Here is a 22,617-nt window from a genome sequence, read left to right on the forward strand (position 1 = left end):
TAAGTACAAAGATTTTTTATTGAAAAAATAGAATCAAATAATTTATGAACATGCCTCTATAAGAATCAGGCAATAGGTCAACATGGTAATACACATTTTGAAAATGAACAATTTAAAATAGTATAAGTACAGGAAGTAAAACTACTGAGTATTCAAAAAGGGATATATTTTGTATTTGTAAATCTAGATGCATCAATCATGGGGTTGAAAGTTACTTGTGACATGTTTGCAGAGCCATTAAGCTGTTAATCTGTGACTGTCAAATCATGGTTGACCACAACAAGACACCAAATACTATACAGTCATCAGTCAAAGTACACTATGAAAATGATTATTAATTTTTGGTTTGTACATGTATACACAATTAGGGGATAAAAATGGTGGAAAAGATGATATTCTGAAATTTACAACAATATCTAATGAAATTAAATGTTGCTACAGGAATGACATATTTTTTTGGTCTATTGAGAAATAACCCCATCCGCGCAGGTTATTCAGTGTGCACCATGAGCACTGACGTTATTTCAAATAGACCGAAAAATATAACAGTCATTCCTTATAATTGAATTAAAGTACCAAAATTCAAAGAATAAATCATTAAAAAGGTCTGATAACGTCACAGTCATTAACAAATTTGGTCTATGAGATGATGGACAATTTTTTTTTATTCAATCAGAAAGCATGTTACTTCTGAAATTAAATTATATTACAATAAGAAAAAATATCTAATTTCTCCACAAATCAAATGCCAATCATATCTGGCATAGACAGAAACTTTTGAGTGTAAATGTACACTGAAGATATATGACTCATATGTTTCAGTTTTATATTTTGCCTAACTCTTAACAGGACTGGTCCTTTAAAACAATAATATTGTAAGTATTATCACTCCAAGTGGTTTGTACTTCAAAACAAATTAAATAAAAAAAAAGAATGAATAAATATGTACTTATGTTCATACTTAAAATTCCATCAGCTTCTTATAAAATATGGCCATATCTAACTGATTTTTAGTTCCTTTGACTTAAACTCACATTAGCACATTTAAAATACTTTGACTTAAACTCACATTAGCACATTTAAAATACTTTGACTTAAACTCACATTAGCACATTTAAAATAATGAAAACGAATTTGTACCATGGTAAAGAAAATATATGTTAAACTATCTAGTAACTTTACTATCTGACAATTTATATCCACAGTAAATATTCACAAGGAATTGCAAATTTCACTTGTGTCACAAAAAAAAACCCAAGAGCTAAAAATCAATTCAGCATGGCCTTATACAAAATGTACTTAAAACATTATTTCTAACAATGTAAAACATGGTCAATACATAGTAATAAAATGTATATATATCTTCAATAAAGATGGTTACATGCTATTAAAACAAAAATTAACATGTTCTTAACTGACTTAAATCACAGTCAGAAAATACAAAGATATAGTCCATATAAATAGAAATAAATATTCAAATTAACTTTTTGTCTTGAACTATACATAAAAGGTTTACTGTGTTTTTTTTTCAACAGATATAGATAATATTTACATAGTAATTAGAATATATTTCTAAATTACTTTTGATAATTGGCAGGAGACTGTCAGTTCCCAGGCATGGATATTATCCCAGGCAGTGGTTAATTAATAAGAATTGAGTGAAAATAATAACAGGATAATAATGAATTATGATTTTGGGAATTACATAACAAATATACTTCAAATAAAGACTGAATCTATTAAAACTAAAATCAAGGACTTTATCTATAAAGAATGTCATGTCAAAAATAAATCAATGAGATGCTATTTTTAGAATTGATTACCACATTGAAGTACATATGATTCACTGCCACCTTTTTTCAGTAAACAAAACTCCATATGAATTATCCTAACAATTAAAAGTGAGATTTTGTACAGATCTAGCCAGTTATAACATATTATTTGTTTCCCCTTTCAGACCTTAATTAAAAGCTTATGAATCACAGGCATCTTTTGAAGTATAAATTCTGTTTGAATCGTGACAATTACGTTTAAGTTCTGTGAGCATTAGCACAACTTGCAAATCAGGCTAACCTATAAAAATTATTTGTCTTTGACATCATAATGGCTTTTAGGTTAATGTAAGAAAAAAGTTCAGGTAACTAGATCTGTGATTGTTTTTCTTCATTTTCTAAAGACCAGAAACAATTTCTATCAAACTTAAAAAAAAACTTAGCCCCCTACTAAACAAAATATTTAATCAAATATTCTCTGTATTAAAATCTAACCCCAATATTTAGTAGTAATGTAGCTAATGCCCATTAACGCGCTAACACTATGTGAACTTGAACTCTGCCATTCACATCACAATTCCAACTAGGGAAACATTTTTTGGTGAAATGCAGATCAATGAATGGTAACATGGACATGACCTCCTAAAGGAGTTATGACATTGGTTTACATACTACAGAGGGTAGGATTATTCACTGTACTGTCCAATATTCAAAAGCAATAAGATGACCTAACATGCTAAGATAGTATAGAACGCATAAATGTCTTTGAAATCATGATGTGACTTGTATTTATATTTGTATATACAGGGTTATACCAAACTAGGCATACTCATATTGTTCATTGTACATGCAATATAATGTCCCCAGTTATTCCATTATTATAATATTGTTCATTGTACATGTAATATAATGTCCCCAGTTATTCCATTATTATAATATTGTTCATTGTACATGTAATATAATGTCCCCAGTTATTCCATTATTATAATATTGTAAATTGAATCTATTGTTAAGAGGAAATAAAGATACAAATGAAAGAATGAATGAATCATTGTGATTTTGCACTCAGATTTAAGTATGAGTCTGTCTAAAAATTAGACAGGGGATGATTCATCATATCTCAAGATATGCAAAGAAACTGTTCAAACACATTTGTTATGTACTAAAAATAAGTCTTTCTGTGTTCATTTCCTTGGATCTGCTATATATCATGAAATAATTTTTAACTGGTTATAGTGTAAAAATTCTGGCAGGAAATTTTTCCCTACTGTCATTTAGTAGAAAGTAACCAAACTTTTAAGTGTTAATATCTCCATTAACCAACATTCATATGCACTTTTATTGTTGAATACAATTTCTATGAGGCCTACTAAAGGATTTCTGATCAAAATTTTTTTGGGAGGTTCAAGATATGCATGAATCACTAATCATAAGCTTCTGCCTGGTTTTAAGGCAGAGCTGTACTTAAGTGCTATTTAATTATATTTTTGTTGCTGCAAATCAAGAAAATCCTGCTTCAATCAATACAAACTTTACAATGACTGCAAACTATACAGGATAAAATCTCGAATGAAGACCTGTACAGAATAACATACAACAAAGAGATGGAGTCTTTACCAATACACAAGAGATGGAGGTGGCTTGGTCATGTTCTTCGCAAATCACCTGAAGACATGATCAATGTGGGTCTAAAATGGAGACCTGAAGGAAGAAGAGAGAGAGGAAGACCTAAAATATCATGGGGTTAAATCAATGAGAAAAAAATAGTTGGAAAGATGATACATCTGGGGTACCCTCAAAAGGGAAGCCAACAACAGAGAGGAATGGAGGAAGCTTGTCATCAGTCTATTTGCCAACAGGAATAACATGTACTAAGATGCAGTATGTACTTACACCAGATCAGATTGACTTTATCCTATGATAGTTAGTCTTGTAATTCGAATAATTGTTGGCAAGTTACAAATGGATAGTATGCATAATAAAATACATGAGGTTTAATGAAATATAACTATCAAGTTTATAAAGAGGCACATAATACTGGTACCCTACTGGTAATTAAACAATGTTCATCAGATTATAAAACACATCGAGTTTTGATGGAGGTAAATACATTGGTTCTTGGGTAAGGCTTTTTTTTTTTTTTTTTTTTTAGAAAAATCAATGGTGTGGGGAAATTTTTTTACATTTTACTGAAAGTAGTGGAATGTTTTTTTTTCTAGTTGAAAAAAAAATCATTAGTGAGTTGCTATTTTGTTCATTTTTTAAAGTAATGGCAATAAAAATTGGTATTAAGGTACACTTAAGTAGAGATGAAGAAGTACCTGAGAACAAATAAACTGTTTGAGTTGGCCTTATAGTAAAATCTATCTAGTCCTGTATAATCAGACACTTTGACATGAATTTGATGCTTTTATTGTTTTGTAACCAGTTTTGTAATATGTCTTGTCCAATATAGATTTATAACTTGTCTTCTAAAACATAGATTTGTAACCTGTATTGTCCAATATATATTTTTAACTTGTCTTGTCCACCATAGATTTGTAACCTGTTTTGTCCAACATGGGTTTGAGATCTGTCTTGTTGAACTCACGTTTGTGACCCGTCTTGCCCAAATCAACTTCGTTATGTTTTTCATCCAACACAACACAATTTTGTAACCTATCTTGTCCTGTCCAATACAATTTTAGGTTCTAAGGTGGATCAAATTAGACAAGTCACATTGTATTTCAATATAGATCACTTTCATTGAAGACTTGCAAAAAGATGTACTTTAGGAAGCTAAAGATGAAAGAAACTAATTTAAAAGGAATATCTCCAGTATAATACAGCATCCTTTACTATTAGTCATATTGAAGTAGAAATGACAAGGCAAACACAGCCTTGTAAATTGCATAATAGATATTAGAAAAAAATAAGACATCTGTTCAAGTACTTCTAACTCCATGTTACAACTTAACTATGGTAAGTACTTCACTTTGTATCAATCACAAAGGAAATGGTAAACAAGCATCACTTACATGCCCTTAATTGACTTTAGTATTAAGATCTCTTACAATGACATAACAAGAATAGGTATGGTGTATACTTCAAAGAGACAACAACCCCACTGGGATGAAAATGTCAGCCCAAGGCCACACACTGGTCTTCGAAGAATGATGATGAAACCCTCATACCACAGGGCAGGATGCAGATGGCCCCAAACAACATTACACACTACATACCCTGCACTGACTATTAACAACTCTTTCATTGAATGTATATTTGATCAACCAGTCTTAAAATGGAAGTACCTGGTATAAATACAAAAGCGCTACTTAAAAAAAAAACTAAAGGTATTTGATAATGGAACATTGGATGTCCCTGCCAAGAAATTGTCTGGCAAAATTACCCTTGATGTTTTTATTTTAAACAATCTAATTAGTTGAAGTAATAAATAGTAATAAAAAATCTCAAAAAAAGACTTTTTTTTATTGTGTTTTTTATTATAAAAAAGACTTTTTTTTTTATTGAAATGGATCTTGTCACTCAACCTTGTAGAAAGGAACACTATATTTAAAATTGTGAAGACTCTGAAATAACATGGTTATATGGATACATAATGTAAGCATGTCTGATTTCATGATTTCAACCTAACAGCTGTAACAATATAAAAAAAAAACAAACACAACCAATCAAAAACTCACTATGATTATCACAATTGTAGAAAGGAGAATAAATTTTGTCCTGAGTATTCTGAATGAAGAAGACACCAACTGCATGTTCTTACATTATTTCCATGACAAATAAATGATGATGTTTGTATTCCCTTGATTAAATGACAAACAACCAATGAACTTCCTTTGGTAGTTAGACTTGATAACCGAGATAATTTAAACTTTCTACATCTATTGAGTTTCAACAGCATGTTCAGTCGACTATCTGAGGAAATTAATTGTCATTTAACCACAAAAAGACCAACACTATTCCATGAACATCATCATTGTATGGGCTGTAAGTGTTTTTGAAACACATTTTTTTTTTAGAAAAAAGTAGTACAAAATACTTTAAATTATACATCACTGTATCAAAAGTACATATAAAAAGTGTTTACAAAAATGAATAAGTTAATATTTTCAATATACTACTTTACAATCAATAAAAAACAACACTATATGAATAAAAAAGATAAAATATGGGTTTAAAATACACAATTATAATCAGTTCATTATAATTTAAACTAAAATATGTGCTCATCACCTATTTAGTAAAATATATTAATTGAAATTTTAGTCTAGTTTAAAAATAAAATTTCTACATCTATAGTTAAATCTCACAATTAAAACCCTGAAATTAAATATAAATACAAACATACTGACCCTCATCAATCTTAAAATACAACCTAATACATGTATCACAACAACTACAGAAATGTCATCTGACAAAACCTGAATAAATCTAACCATGATAAACAGTGGAAATTTGCATATATTATTTTGGCTCTGTAATAAAATACCAATATAACTTTATAAAATATGCCAGTAAAAGCCATCTTAATAAATTAACTCAAACTTAAACAGTATTGCACCACTTTCACAAACATCACATGTAAGCCTTTGACACAAGACTGATCCTTAACTCCAAGGAATAGAGTTGGTCTTCCCTTGATTGAATGACCAATACCAGATGAACTGTCGTATTTGTTCACTGGACAAATGAGTACGAAATTTAAAGTTGCTATCTTTCTAACTTGGCTGAGATTCAAATACCCATGGAATGGTAAAAAGTTATATCTTCTTGTCTTAACTATCCAAGGCATTAAATCATGTACCTGTACACATACATGTATATAAATGGTCTTTCAATCAAAGGACGCCCAAATATATTCTCTAAAGTAACTATTCAACTCTCTATATGAGTAGAATACTCTGTACCATACAATATATCTAGGTTGTAGGATGAATTATAGGGGTATGAGTGATCGGAAATTAACCATACTATTCATCATGCATGTACACAGTGAAATTAATCAGCTATAAACCATAAGTTCAAAATGATAAAATATATGGAAGAAATATCAATTTCCAATTACAGGCATTAAAATTGTGTAACAGGGGAGCTAACTCTTAATAATTTCATGACTTCAAATAAAGGTCTAGGGCCTGCTAATCTATGTTTCTGACTAATCAAAATTGTGCAAATGGTTTATAAAGTACTCTCAATATAATAAAAACAATATTATATACTCACCTTTTCAAATCAACAAGTAACAACTGGATTAAAAAAGCATGAAAATTAAGATTATGATAAAATTTCAAAAACCTGTCTAAATCAGACACCTGTCAATTTCAATACATTTTGAACCTGTGTTAACTAATCAACACATGAGGCTTCCAGGAGCCTGAATCGCTCACCTGGTTAAATTTTGTCTTTCAAGGGCAATAAATTAAACAAGAAGTTGTCCAACAATTTTGACTCAAGAAAACTTTGATAGGACTTATCATAAGGATCATTTCAGAAAATGAAAGTCTAAATCTATCATACTTTTCAAGACATTGGCTGAAAACTGTAAAAAAAACCTGTCATTTTCCCCTGTCAAGGGCAATAACTCTTATAAGAAGGCGTCTGACAAATTTTATGCCTAAAGACTTTTGTAGTCCTAAAAATAAGAATCATTTCAGCTATTGAAAGAATTTGGCTAAACCTAATGGTTTTGGAGATATATGCGAAAAACTACTGTCTGACTCCTACGTTCTATTTTCTGTAACAGTAGCCATGTTTTTCGATGGATCAAAAAATTCCACTATAATTCTATGCACAATACCCCAAGGAACACTTATACCGACTTTTGTTTCAATTGGTAAAATAGTGTCAGAGGAGAAGATTTTTTAAAGAAATAACATTAAAAATAGCAAAAAACTTTAAAAGAGGGCAGTAACTCCAACATGGCTTAATAGATTAAAATGAAAATTTGACCACAGATAGATCTTATCATGCTGAACACTTTTACCCCAAGTCAGAATTTGGCTAAAACTAATGGTTTTGGATATATATATGCGAAAACTACTGTCTAACCCCTATGTTCCATTTTTAGTAACGGCGGCCATGTTTTTCGACAGATCAAAAATCCCTATTACAGTTCTATGCAGGATACCCCAAGGAACATTCATACCAAGTTTGGTTCAAATTGGTCAAGTAGTATCAGAGAAGAAGAGTTTTGTAAAATTGTTAACAACAATGATGATGGACGCCAAGTGATGGCAATAGCTCACATGGCCTTTCACCGGGTGAGCTTATAAAAACTGAAACAATCTGATGTCAAAAGGGATTTGTTTTAGACAGATTTCACTGTATATAAAATACTGGAATGATTGAGTATTAGAACAGTTCTGTATATCAAGCACTTGATCTTTTGGCACGTAGTAAGAGTATCAGGAAGGCCAATATTCTGAATCCCAGGAAAAGGGCAGATATCAGCCCAAAATCTAGATACCAATTATCCTGAAAAAAATATTCCAAGTAGAAAGTTACAAGTTACATTTCTTATAATTTAATATTTTGGCAAAAATATGATAAATTCATATTAATTTTTTCCAATACATATGCCTTTTTTCAGAGGATTTTTCATTAGTAAAAGTAGTTCAGTTAAAGGAGGCATGGTTTAAAGTTCATGCCTTTGTTTATTGATCAGGTGACAAGAAAATTTTGTATCCAAAATAAAATAAAAACAACAGCATCTTTTTCTACACTAAAAATTGTCATACTAAATTTTAAAGAGATGAACATGTACTTATTAGTATTTTGGCATATAAGAACCCAAACATCTCATCAAGGTTATTACATTTTTTTTCTGTGATCTTTAATATCTTCCTCTGTATTTGCTCATAAACTTAGCCATTCTCATAGTCCCTTGGCAACAGACAGGCATGTAAGCAGGGATGAGAATGCACCCTCCTTTTTTTCAGGATAATTTCAACTTTCATAAGTCTTTTTTTTCAGAATATTTGTCTAACTCCCATTGAATTCTTTTTGATAGATTTGCAAGAGAACAATAATACTCTAAAAAGTAATTGAATTAAGTACTGTAAAAGTATTAATTATCAAGGTTCACTTACTTTCACTATTCATGGTGGACAGCTAAGCACTAAAAGTAGTAACTGTGATTTCTCATCATTTTTTTTTTTAAAAATCATGGAATTTGATTCCATGTTCACTTGACAGAATCCACAAAACTGTCTTTGAAAAATATTTGGTTTACAGTAAATGTTCCATGATTTCTGTATAGAACAACTCACCTCACTAAAACTAAGTGATTCTAGAACCTGTTTACCAGTTTGGAAACATCTTGAAGGAGGACCAATACTTGTTGTATTTAAAGGCACTGTTATATTTGGACAGCCTGTAATGAACAATAAAAAGAATTTCTCACATCCACAAGTCCAAAACATCTTCAACATATATATTAACTCCGCATAATGATAAAATAAAATTTTTTAGCACTTTTTGAGTTACAGATTAAACAAAGTAGGTACCTCCTAAGTGTGACAGACAGACAGACAGACAGAATCAATGGCTATAAGACCTGCTCGTACTGCTTGTGATGCAGGTAAAAACAGAACAATGTTAAACTAGAAAAATTATGAACAATGTTTATAAACCCCTGCTCCCCCTCTCCCCACAGAAAACATATAAAACCTAAAAATTCATTCAGATTGAGATAGAGAACATCACGTGATTAAATTGTGGTTAGCTTCATCAAATCCCAGTCAGCAATTTTAGAGGATTTGTAATTAGAACTGGGGATGGACAGACAGACAGCATGACAACTATATACTTCCCCATTTTTAAGATGTGGAAGTATAAACCAGAGACCCTCAGGAGCCTCAATTGTTCACTTGATTCATTTCAAGGGCAATAACTCTAACAAGGATTTGTTCTACAACTTTAATCAGACGAGAACTTCAGTAACTAAAAGTTCTTCTAGACGAAGAAGGGAGTTTCTTCATTAATCTTTATCCAACTAAGTTTTGAGACAATCCTTGATATATGTAGTTGTACCCCTATGTTCTTTGAATAGAAATGGTGGCCATGTTTTTTAACAGATCATTTTTGTGCAGGATACCATAAGGAACATGCATACAAACAATTAGGACAGAAACCAAGTGACGGTAAGACGGTAATGACTCACTGGGCCAGGTGAGCTAAAAAGGGTAGTTTCCTAGGCCTTCAATAACGATAGAGTTGTTAAAAAAAACAAAATATGATGTCATAATGACACAGAACACTGTCAAAATATATACTGATACATTGTAAGTATTTTACCATGTGTAGTAGTATCTGGTACAGATTAAAAATCCATGATGAGCAAAACTGACTGTAACTTTTATTGCAAGAGTATGAGCAAGGATCTCAGAAATATACAACATGTTCATGTATATACTGTCCAATTATGTTAAACAATATTAGGTCACAAGATAGTCAACATAGTTTATATGTAAGTGTCCAGTTTACCCGCAATGTGGCATGATTAACTGACCCATTTAATTCACAAGTATTTGATATGTATTTGGCCTACATTTCCTTAGACTTGTTTATTACTGGTTTTTCACCAAGGTATTTTTTTGCATACATGTGTATTTGAGTGGACATTTTTGTTATTGTACAGATAATTGATTTTTAATAAATGTTCTTTTGATTTCCTTCTTGGCTGTTTTATACCCTTAAGTACATATAATTCAATTTATATTTAACATGAGCAATACTAATTCTGAAAGTCATTAACACATTCCTCCCTTTCTCAAAACTAACAATTTCAATCAATAATGTCTAACCACTGTCCTATCACACATGAAATATATCTCATATTCATCAATTCAATCATCAGTCTATATTTGAATTATTTTTCAGACTGTACATGTATATGCTTATGGACAAAGGAATCGTCTCATACTATATCCAGGAGATAGACCAAGGGTAAGGGACATAACTCTTGAAATCAGTGATATGTTTGTATCATATTCAATTTCACCATAGCTAATCAAGTTTTCATTTGAAACAGAATGAAATCAGTCCAAGTTACCTTGATGCTTACATGAGATTAGTGTAAAATGCTGAATACAAACATTATGATTTATAAGAGTTGTGTCCCTTACACTAGGTCTACCTCCTTAAATTATATACTGGTTATCATTGTATTTTTCAATACAGAGGTAAATATCTTACTTATTTTGTCTATGTTTGACCACTGGTTTACAGACAGAACCTCATTGCTATACTGGAACCAGGAGAGATATTTCATCCAAAGTAACCAGTCTGGTATAGTACTGGAGAGAAAAAATTAAATGGTATTATAAGAGGTTGTATATAAGAAAACAATACAAATCTGCAAAAAAATTGTCCAAAAATCATTTTCAAAGGTCTTTTTTTTAAATGATCCATCCATAATTTAAAAAAAAAAAAATATCGCCATCAAAAGTGTCTTCCACCATAGCCACTTTATGCTTATCTGTTACTGCCAAAACCACTTTCGGATAGTTTTGCATAAAATACAAGGACAATTAAGTTTCATGCCATTATTCATTAAAACCAATGACAGTGCAAGGAAATTTTTTTTTACTTTTTTTTTATCTGAGATTTAGCGATACAGGGGCATTTAACATCATTGCAAAAACAACAATGAAAAGCATTTTTTTTGTTTTTATGAAAGAGATATAAGAGATCATGTGAATTAATAAAATATTTCAGTTGGCCTTACTTTGCTTGATTATCATGATTATCACATCTCAGTAATTATACTGGAGCAAAGAATTAAAACTCATTTCATTTTATATGACTATTGTAAATTTAGAAAGAAATTAAGTGTATATGTCATTTATGTCACCTTGAGCCTAATCTGACTTCAGATTTTCTGATATTATTAAACATCTGCTTTATATATTGTTTTGGCTTGGTATTTATACAATGGGAACTTACACAATAAAGATATAACTAAACCTGTCTAAACTGAACCCTGAATAACCTTGAAACCTAAGTAACCCTGAAATCTGTCTAAACTGAACCCTGAATAACCCTGAAACCTGTGTAAACTGAACCCTGAAACCTGAATAACCTTGAAACCTGTCTAAACTGAACCCTGAATAACCTTGAAACCTAAGTAACCCTGAAATCTGTCTAAACTGAACCCTGAATAACCCTGAAACCTGTTTAAACTGAACCCTGAAACGTGTCTAAACTGAACACTGAATAACCTTGAAACCTGTTTAACTGAACAATGAATAACACTGAAACCTGAATAACCTTGAAACCCGTCTACAATTAACCCTGAATAACCCTGAAAACTAAATAACCTTGAAACCTGCCTAAACAGAACCCTGAATAACATTGAAACCTGTATAAACAGAACCCTAAATAACCTTGAAACCTGTCTGAACTAAACCCTGAATAACCTTGAAACCTGTCTGAACTAAACCCTGAATTACTTTGAAACATGTCTAAACTGAACCCTAAATAACCTGTCTAAATGGAACCCTAAATAACCTTGAAACCTGTCTAAACTGAACCCTAAATAACCTTGAAACCTGTCTGAACTAAACCCTGAATAATCCTGAAACCTGTCTGAACTAAATCCTGAATAACCTTGAAACCAGACACTTTTTAAAGCCCCTTATATCAATTCAAATGTGCTTAGTTTTCTATTTTGGCACTTTGGGTTTTGATTGTTTGTTTGATTGTTGGGGTTTAACGTCCGATCAGCAATATTTCAGCTATATTCAGACGATTGGGTTTTGAAAACTTCTTGTATACTACTTTGTTGGGACCTAGAACTTTGATTTTAATACTGCTGATGAGAGGTTACTCCACGTGTACAGCATATTAAGATTATGTAATATTATTTGATTAATACATTTGTATTTAAGTAGCGGTCTTTATAAAAATCAGATACCAGGTGATTCATGAATGCGAAAAAAAACCACTAAATTCAGTTTAATTTGTTGTTCTGAAACAATTATAGATCACATAACCAGTCTTAGTTTTTCATTTGGGGGTTGTGCTTTTGAGATAAAATTTATAAAGAATGTATACAGAATAAGCACTCTGTAAGAGTTATCGTTCTTGATTTGGTTTAATTTGGTTGATTTTAGTGGCATGTTAAAGAATATTTTTCTTAAAAATTCAGACCTATATACAGAAAGGACTATTGCACATGTAGACCAGAAAAGTATCATCTGATCCATGGTTTTTCTACACTATCAATTATTTTACCATTGGCAGTGTCTGAATTTTATATGGACTGGTATTTAAACCTGGGTAAACTGAGCACCTGTCTTAAGCTGATCCAATGGTAAAGTTCACAAAGGATTCTGTTCTGACAGGTTTCAGTGTACAACACTTATTAATAAGATGCCTTGTGCTTACTCATTCTGTACAAAGAATCCACCAAACAGCATTAGTGGAATCAACAGTGGTGGAGCTATGGCTAGGGCCATATTTGCTGAACTTGACATGGTTGATATTATCAGACCTATAAAATTGAAAAAAAGATACTGCCCTTTTAAAACTGAAGTATTTTGTATTCTGATTTTGTTTTCAATAAAGCTTTTATCAGAATTTTGAATAAGCAGGTTGATATCATGAATTATCTCCTCTTTATCAGAACAGTAAATACTTTAAATCACTGGAGAAAGGCTATCACTTTCATTTGTATAAATGGTTCGTTTTCGTAAAAATGTACAAATTTGTCCATCCTTGTATGAATAGATATCATCTCACTGATAAAACATCAAGTGTGGTTGGTATGATTACCACAAAACCACTGTTATACCTGGTACAAAAAAAAAAAACAAAACTGCATCAAAATTTCAACTATAGATAATTCCCAAATAAAAAAAAAAACAGCATTGGTTTGTAGTGATTTTGTCATTTCTCAGTTGTAATATAATTCATTTTAGCAAAACCTCTGAGTTATATCTAGTTGAAAAATAATCAAGCACATAAAGAAGTTCCTACCAAATGAAGCTGCAGTATTTGCCACAAGCACTGCTATACCGCAACAAATAAGGTAGCTTTCGATATTGTAATATAAACCTGAAATATACAATGAGCATATTCACTAAACATTGACTTAAAAACAGGGTGAACATATTCACCATGCATTGAATTAAATACTGGGTGAGCATATTCACTGTTCACTGAATTGAATACTGGGTGAGCATATTCACCTTATTTTGAATTAAATACAGGGTGAGCATATTTACCATACTTCAAATTAAATACAGAGTAACATATTCACCATACATTGAAATAAATAAAGGGTGAGCATAATCACCACACATAAAAGTAATTACATAGTGAGTATATTCACCATACATTGAATTAAATACAGGGTGAGCATATTCACTATCCACTAAATTAAATAAAAGAGAAACAATGTCACTATTCATTGAATTAAATTAAAGGTTAGCAAATACATTATTCCTTGAATTAAATAAAGGGTGAGTATATTAGGTAAGCAAAGTTGGATTGTGTCTTAAAGTCCAATGGCAGATATTTCACGTAAGATCAATGGAACAGACCCTGAATTGTACTAGTCTGAAATGTATTAAAAATTAGGTAAATATATTCAATAAATAATAAAATTAGGAGAAGTATAGTATTTGAGTAATGAATAATAAGACGAGCATATTCACTGAGCAATGATATAGTAATAGGTGAGCACATTCATGGACCAAACAAAAAATGGGTAAGCACATTTACAAAGCATTGAAATATAGGTAGAGAATATTCACTACGTGAGCAATAAAATAAAAAAATTGAGTACCATGACTGAAAAATAAATTATATATTCAGCTAATTCACAGCATCTACTTTGAATTGAAACTACCACATAAAAATACGTACTTAAGTTAAGCCACCTATAACCGAATTGTAACTAGACTTCAATATCAATGTTATAAATCTGGTTAATATTACCATAGGAAAAATAAAAGAAAAAGTGAACTATATCCACATTTAAAAAGTCAAAATTGATATACGAATAAAATTTAATAAAATAGAGAAAATAAAGATCCAAGTTTTTGGCTGTACAGTCTTTGTCAGGAGCAAAAAGTACTGAATATATAGAGACAGATGACTATTGATACAAAGCCAAAATTTGGGACTAATTTTCTATATACACATGTATAAGAAAGCAAGCTTAAAGACAACAAGAGAAAAGTTTGTTCACAAGTTCATGTAAATGGACTATGGCAACAACACATGGAAGAGACTCCTAAAGCTAATTATTTAAAGAGTAATTTAAAATTAATTTTAAATTTAATTAGTAACAAGGTAAGAAATACTGTAAGAATGTTATTGAATGATATTGTATCATGGCATGGATCATTTCAAATTGAAAATTCATCCATGTCTTCTATTTAAAGAAATGATTACTTCTAATATAACACTTACCTGCCATCCAATAAAGTATTGATACAAATAAGAGAGGTAGTAAAATGAGTGTAGGTAATTCTGTCAGGTTTCTGGTTATATAGTATGTGTCGACCCGGTATAATCCACTCCCATATTCTCGTAAAAATATTGGAAGTTCCACTGGGAATGTCTGTAATATTAACAAATCAAAATATCTCCATTAACTACGCAGCATAAAGACATTGAAGAAATAACACCAATTTTTCCAATACTTTTACATTAACTATAAAACTTAAGTATAATTAATGAGTACACCATTTGAACATTATTGGTAGCAGGCTGAACAATTATACTTAGTTCAAAGGACAATCAGATGTCCCTTTTAACAGACTGGACCAGGCAAAACATGTACTGAATTGACCAATAAAAAGTAGAAAAAGCTTGTCCAAAAAACAATGGGATGTTTTTGCTTAATTATAATCAATTTAGTAGATAGGATTTTGATATGTGATTGAGATGATTTCAAGCTGCACAATAATCATTTCAAAGTAACATACTAAATTTCAAATCAATCCAACAAACAGTTTGCAGATTTATGGACAGTAGATAAAGGCATGCAAAACACAAATAAAACTGGAAACTGTTGGGTATAAAAATAAGAATACAAAAATATGGCTGTTGATCAGTACTGCTATTTTCAAACAATTTACAACAGATACTGCATGTAGTTCCTGGTCTCCAGAAAAACCTGGTTAAATTGTCAGATATAGGAGGAATATCATCAACGAAATGAACAAGAAACAATAGACATCAGACCCTATATTTTGATGTGAAGTCATTTAACATGATGTCATAATAAAATACACACTGTGATGTCTGGTACTGATATTTTCTTTAGCTCCCACATGTGAATATGATCATAGGCTTTTAATATTAGAGGACTGACATGCACTTACATCCAGACTGATTAAGTGATTATAATTTGACATTCCAAGGCTGATATTTTGTACATTTCAGGATGAGAATGAATGACTGATCCTACAGACCCTGCTTTAAATAAGTCCTTCACTGAGCCTGATTTTTTATTGTGCTAGCTCACATAGGCCATCCCAAAGGTAGGCTTGTCATGTTTGGCTCAGACACATTACTCTGATCTGAGCTAAAAAGTCCTCACTCTATCCCTTAAAGGACAGCATGCTTGATAAAGAAGCGTTGACTACCTTTTATAAAGTCTTTGGTGTGAATGGCTGGGTATTGAACCAGTTACCTCCTACATTCAATGTGAGCACGTTAACGGAGACCACCGAGAAGATTACTTACATTCAGTATGGAGAACATATTTGAAAAGCTCATGTTGGTCAGCAGTAAGAAAAGGACACCATTGGAATTTACAACTTGTTTTTGATCATAATCATTGTTGGTATGCAGGTAAATAAGTCCCAGGACAGTACCAATAAACTGAAAAATAAATAGAAAATCATATGAAGCACTGTGAAATATAGAAAAAAAGAATGGAAATAGTGAAAAGCAACATATGTACTAGTGTATAACCTAAATACAAAACAGTAAATACTTTCAGATATCACTAAAATGTACATTTGAATGTATCAATTTTCTTTAAATGAATTTGAAATTCTATTTGTCCATGGGATATAAAATTCTTGCATTTGATGTAAATAATTTAATTTTTCAATGTTATTTCAATGAAAAATTATATTATTTTAAATATAAAAATGTGTTTGATTTAAATTTCTTTGTCTGACTGAACCACAATAATCACAGCTGGTGATTAAACATTAAATAATTTATTAATTTACAGAACATGTTAATGGCTATAATAGTTTCTTATTTTAGGCACAGCATATGATAAAGAATATACTTAGACTGTTCATCACAAAAAAAAAAAAAAAATAAAAAAAAATAATACCAAAAATTAAAATTTAGCATTTGCTAGTGATTTTTTTACTGGTCATAATAGTTTTGAAGTACAACTCAAGAACACCTTCTCACAACTTATACAGTAATATCGGTAATAGTACTTAAATTCGTGGATACTAATTTTCATGGATTAGGAAAGGAACACAGGTTCGTTGATTCTTGAATTCATGGTTTTGAGGTTTTCAGTATAGACATCAAAAAGAATATCCTTTTTGTTTGGAACCAAATTTCGTGGTTTGGCCTACCCATGAAAACCACGAAAATTGGTACCCCAGAAACAATAGTACTTTTACATTATCTGTCGAAGATTTACTTTTTGTGAACATTCATATGTACTAGGAAGCCTGTGGTACTAATTTATTTTTTTTAGTATATCATATATTTTAGATAATTTTTATAATTAGCCCAAGACACTTATATATGGTTACTAAAAATGAAACATAAGCCTTATAATTTGTGTACAATTACATGTTCATTAAATTTCAAGAATAAAAAAAAGTAATTATTATCAAGATCTGGGAAGAGTTAGTCAATTTTTTTTTTCCTGGCGCATTCTATACAAATTATCACCCCTTGAAAAAAAAACAAAAAAACACACAACTTTAAGGTGATGGTTTTGATTAATTTAAATTGTTAATTCACAAAGACTGGTTGTTTCACTGATGAGAATATATTTAGTTTTTTTTTTATTTTGTTGAATGATTTTCATATGAAAAATGTAAATCTAAAATGTATCTAATTATTTATCCATTTTATCCAGCATGCTCAGAAAGAGTGCATAAAGTAATAGACCCTATATTATCATACAGACAGAGTGATTTATCTAATGTTTTCTGTGTAAAAATTCTCAAAAATTTACCTGGAATAAATAATGTAATTTCACTCTCAGTCTTTCTCCCCCAAAATGACACAATATGAATATCAATCTGTGCATCACATGAATGGTAATTAATATTGAAAATATCTACGCTAGCCATGGGTTATGGTCCTATCTCTCCTGTAAACCATGGCTAGGGAAAGAAAGTACGCTAGCCATGGGTTATGGTCTTACCTCTCCTCCTGTAAACCATGGCTAGGGAAAGAAGGTAGAGGGACAGGAATGTAAACCTTGGCTAGAAACGATACATTGAAAATAGCAATAAATTATAGAAAAAATTCTATTTAACAAAAATAGGATTATCCATTGGTTATCTTGAATATTCAAAATTTAATAACTCATGGCAAGAAGATCTGAAGATTCAACTCATGCAAGAAACATGATCTGCACCCTCCTTAAATCTGGGTGTTCTTCAGCATTTGTGATTATATTTTGGTTTTTCACTCTTTCCAATCGATTATTCTATTATATGGAACTACCTTCAATTGTAAATACAGGGAAAATACCCAATTGCAGCATGATTCAACGTTTGTCTTATTAGAGAAGATGCTGTTTAATTTTAAAGCTTTTTTGTTTTCCACACTTTTTTTCGTGGGGGGCATTGGAATGCTGTTCTTTTATTGAGCTTAAAAAAATTTGTTTGACTAAAAAAAATCTGTATCCTAAATCAATAAACTGCATAAAGAAACAGATGATCCACTATTTCATAACTCCCTTAAACACTAACTATGGTTTGGAATATCTTGACTCTGAGAATTAAAGGATCCCTGATGTTCTGAATCCATGACCTCCATGTCAGACTACCAAACTGCTGGAACCAGCTTGCACCGTAACTGTAATGAAAAGAGTTTTGTTGAAGTAACACTAATGATTTAGATTTAGAGTGCAATAAAACCTGGTTTAACCCACCCTTCATTTTGAAATGCCTGTACCAAGTCAAGGCCATTGTGGCGGCTTTCCAACTTTCCAGTTTTACCCTGATATTGCTATTTGTTATATGGAACTTCCATTCCTACTGCCTAGAATTTATTTTGTTATTACCATTCACTTATCACTGACTTGTACTGTAATATTTAATCAATTTGTTTCTTTTGGTTAAATTAAGATCTGATATTACTTCAAATTTCATAGAGAAAATATCAATGACTTTGTATATTTTTTCAAGTGTACATGCATGATTGCAAACTACATTATGTATTTGTTAAATCAGCCACATTTCAAGTATCAATCACGTTAAGTAAATTGCCAGAAAATATCCAATGTTTTTGTACAAGTTTTGAAACAGTCAAATTTTAGGGTTTCCCTGATTGATTCTGACTGTTTCACAGCAATACATTTCCAACAATGTACATGTGCTGATTTTGATTTTGCCCTACAACCGTATTATACATGTATAGAGTGAAAAAAATCTTGTAATATACTGTGAAAGTACTTTAATTCATGGATACCTATTTTCATGGATTAGGGAAGAAACACAAGTTCGTGGATTCATGAACTCTTGGTTTTGTAGTTTTCAGAATACACTTCAATGGAAATCTTCTTTCATTGGGAACCAAATTTCATGGTTTGGCCTACCCACAAAAACCACGAAAATTGGTACCCCACGAAGAATAGTACTATCACAGTATACAGATTAAAAATGGTAAATCATATCATTTTATGACGTCTCTTGTATGCAGAAGCATGAAGAATCACTCTAAAACTGGTAACCTTTTTTTCTGTGTAAGGTTTTGCTTAAGATGAGAAAGGTATAAAAGAGACAGTATTATAATGCTAATTTTACAAACACAGCAATGTGGGCCTTCAGTTGTAGAGTAAAAATCTAGTTGCAGGATAAAGCCTGCCTTCAATTAATGCCCACAGTAACATATATGATTGACAAAAATGATTTTGTGATGATGTAATCATCTTGATATCAAATTCAATACTAAATTTATGTGAAACTTCAATGTGCAAAATGTGAAGAAATAATATTTTGAAATGTATAATTCAAGTCAGAAAATTTGACTAATTTTCCTTTACACATAAACTTGAAAATTTCATTTCAACCCTACTCTACTTTTGATCTAAATGGCTTTTCTTACCTTGTCTGGTCATATTCAACCTGAAATACAGAAGAAACAATATTAATGGTAATGTCTTTTTTTCTTCTTATAAACTGATGCAGATATATATATTTGCCATGAAATCAATCACTACTGAAAAAAAATATGAAATTTGGAATGACTTTGAAATAAAAAATGACATATCTAATTTCCGTTATCAGTACATGTACTTGTAATAATATGAATACAGTAAGTAGCTAAACTACTTTTAAACAAACTAACACAATTTGCTTCATTTGGACTTAAAATAAATAAATCCTTCAAGTTTGATTACTTGATTGATGTTTAAAGCCCAATATTGCAGCTACATCTGGGCTATGAACATAAAATGGATGATAAAATGAATATGAAATGATGATGAAATGAACAAGAGGCTCCCAGGAGCTTAAATTGCTCACCTGGTTGAATTTTGCCTTTCAAGGGCAATAAATTAAACAAGAAGTTGTCTCACAATTTTGACTCAAAAAAACTTTGATAGGACTTATCATAAGGATCATTTCAGTAAATGAAAGTCTAAATCTATCATAGTTTTCAAGATATTGGCTGAAAACTGTAAAACAAAAAAACCTGTCATTTTCCCCTCTCAAGGGCAATAACTATTATAAGAAAGCGTCTAATAAATTTTATGCCAAAAAACTTTTATAGTCCTAAAAATAAAGATCATTTCAGCTATTGAAAGAATTCAGCTAAACCTATCACTTTTGGAGATATATGCAAAAAACTATTGTCTGATCCCTATGTTCTATTTTTGGTAACAGTGGCCATGTTCTTTGATGGATCGAAAAACCCCAATTCAATTCTATGCAGAATACCCCTAGGAACATTCATACCAAGTTTGGTTCCAATTGGTCAAGTAGTGTCAGAGGAAAAGATTTTTGAAAGAAAAAGCATCAAAAATAGCAAAAAACGTTGAAAAAGGGCAATAACTCCAACATGGCTTAATATATTAAAATGAAAATTTGACCACAGATAGATCTCATCATACTGAACACTTTTATACTGTCAGAATTTGGCTAAACCTAACCGTTTTGGAGATATATGAGAAAAACTATTGTCTGAACCCTATGTTCTATTTTTAGTAATGGTGGTCATGTTGTTTGACGAATCAAAAATCCCCACACCAGTTCTATGCAGGATACCCCAGGGAACATTCATACCAAGTTTGGTTCCAATTGGTCAAATAGTTTCAGAGAAGAAGAGTTTTGAAAAGTTGTTTTCCATGGCCCGAAGACTCCAGTGTGTAGCATGCCATGGTTAACCCATTCACAGCCCAGTTGGGGGCCAGGGTTCAGAGTGCTATTTACTGGCCTTCTACAGCAAGCTTATCACTAGCACTGCTGTCAGTCTATTCTTTTGACATTCGGACCAGTACAGGTCCCTTTAAGTTGGATTATTTTCTCCTGTCTTCAATCTAGCAAGAAGTATCATCTTCATGCAAAATCCACATATAGAGCCTAACCTTCCGATAAAGTTTCATCAAAATCAGTTGAGCAGTTTATGAGGTGTTTCCCTTATCATACAAGTGGACAGATGAATGAACAGACAGACTATATGGTTCCTATGTACTCCTTAATTAAGGATATTTGCTGGTCTGTTTAAGAATAACATGGATTTCAAAGGGTTGTGAAATCTTTGAAAATCTTCCATGCTAGAACAACATAAGAAGAAAAATTAGATGGGCATGTATGCTTGTTTGGAGATAAAAGCATTTGAAATTTTGGCAGGAAAAGGATTTCTCTAGATTTTCCATAGGTTTTGTTTTAGTAGGTTTTATCTATCAATACCACTGAAGAAATAACAAGGGTTTCATAAAAGAAACTTCCCAAATAATATTTTAAGGTGTGTTTAATGAAATTATGAAAAGAAAAGTGGGGGTCACAGGGCAAAGATATTAATGTTATGACATGGATACCCCGTAAACCAGAGGAGTCCAAAAATCTTACAAAATGGCTGAACATGACCAGCAAAGAACCATAAGTTTTGTTACTTATGTTATAAAGCATATGAAAATTTAGCAATAAATAAAAATCCCCCTTGATGTGTATAAGTTACTGGAACTGAAAACTGAAAAAAATAATCAGAAAAGGACTTAATGGGGTCACAGCATGCAAATTAACTTTTAAAAATATTTACAGTATTTGAAAAAAACGAAGACACATGTAGCAGTTTCCTAACACTTTTAATCATATGGCAATAGGTAAGTCACAAATCTTAAGCCTTTGAAGAGGCTCTTCTATGGAAACACAAGTTACCTGATCATAATTCTGTTTCCCGATTGAACAAATGCTGATAAATTAGTGGTTATTGAAAAAACTCTATTGAAAATTGAAGTTGCATCTCATAATAAAACGTAGAAAGAAAAGAATTTTACTGTGTCATCTATCATTTTTTAAATAAGATATAACTTGTTTTTATTGGAAATAGAATGTCTCTTATCACTGAATCCCATGAAAGTAAACCATTCCAAAATCAAGCTCTTTTTTCAAATATTTCATGGTGAAAATTTGTTATTTTGTTTGCAAAGAATCATCACAATTTCTAA

General features: G+C 31.1%; 1 protein-coding gene across 2 annotated transcripts in view; it reads right to left on the reverse strand.

Annotated features, from left to right (window-relative positions):
• LOC148603422 (protein white-like) overlaps positions 1-22,617 on the reverse strand; it is a 61,966-nt gene continuing 39,349 nt past the window's right edge. For both annotated transcript variants that reach the window (XM_088551892.1, XM_088551893.1), the window contains 9 exons: positions 20,055-20,074; positions 18,698-18,803; positions 16,476-16,613; positions 15,195-15,345; positions 13,755-13,832; positions 13,164-13,269; positions 10,971-11,071; positions 9,044-9,147; positions 1-8,249 (listed from right to left, as the gene is read on the reverse strand). In XM_088551892.1, the coding sequence (XP_088408018.1) occupies positions 8,145-8,249; positions 9,044-9,147; positions 10,971-11,071; positions 13,164-13,269; positions 13,755-13,832; positions 15,195-15,345; positions 16,476-16,613; positions 18,698-18,803; positions 20,055-20,074 (909 nt within the window). In that variant the 3' untranslated portion in view covers positions 1-8,144. The remainder of the gene's footprint in view (positions 8,250-9,043; positions 9,148-10,970; positions 11,072-13,163; positions 13,270-13,754; positions 13,833-15,194; positions 15,346-16,475; positions 16,614-18,697; positions 18,804-20,054; positions 20,075-22,617) is intronic.

This window comes from Perna viridis, chromosome 11 (genome assembly GCF_037379345.1).
Source record: "Perna viridis isolate PV_CMFRI_1.1 ecotype Kerala chromosome 11, ASM3737934v1, whole genome shotgun sequence".
NCBI classification, from domain to species: Eukaryota; Metazoa; Mollusca; class Bivalvia; order Mytilida; family Mytilidae; genus Perna; species Perna viridis.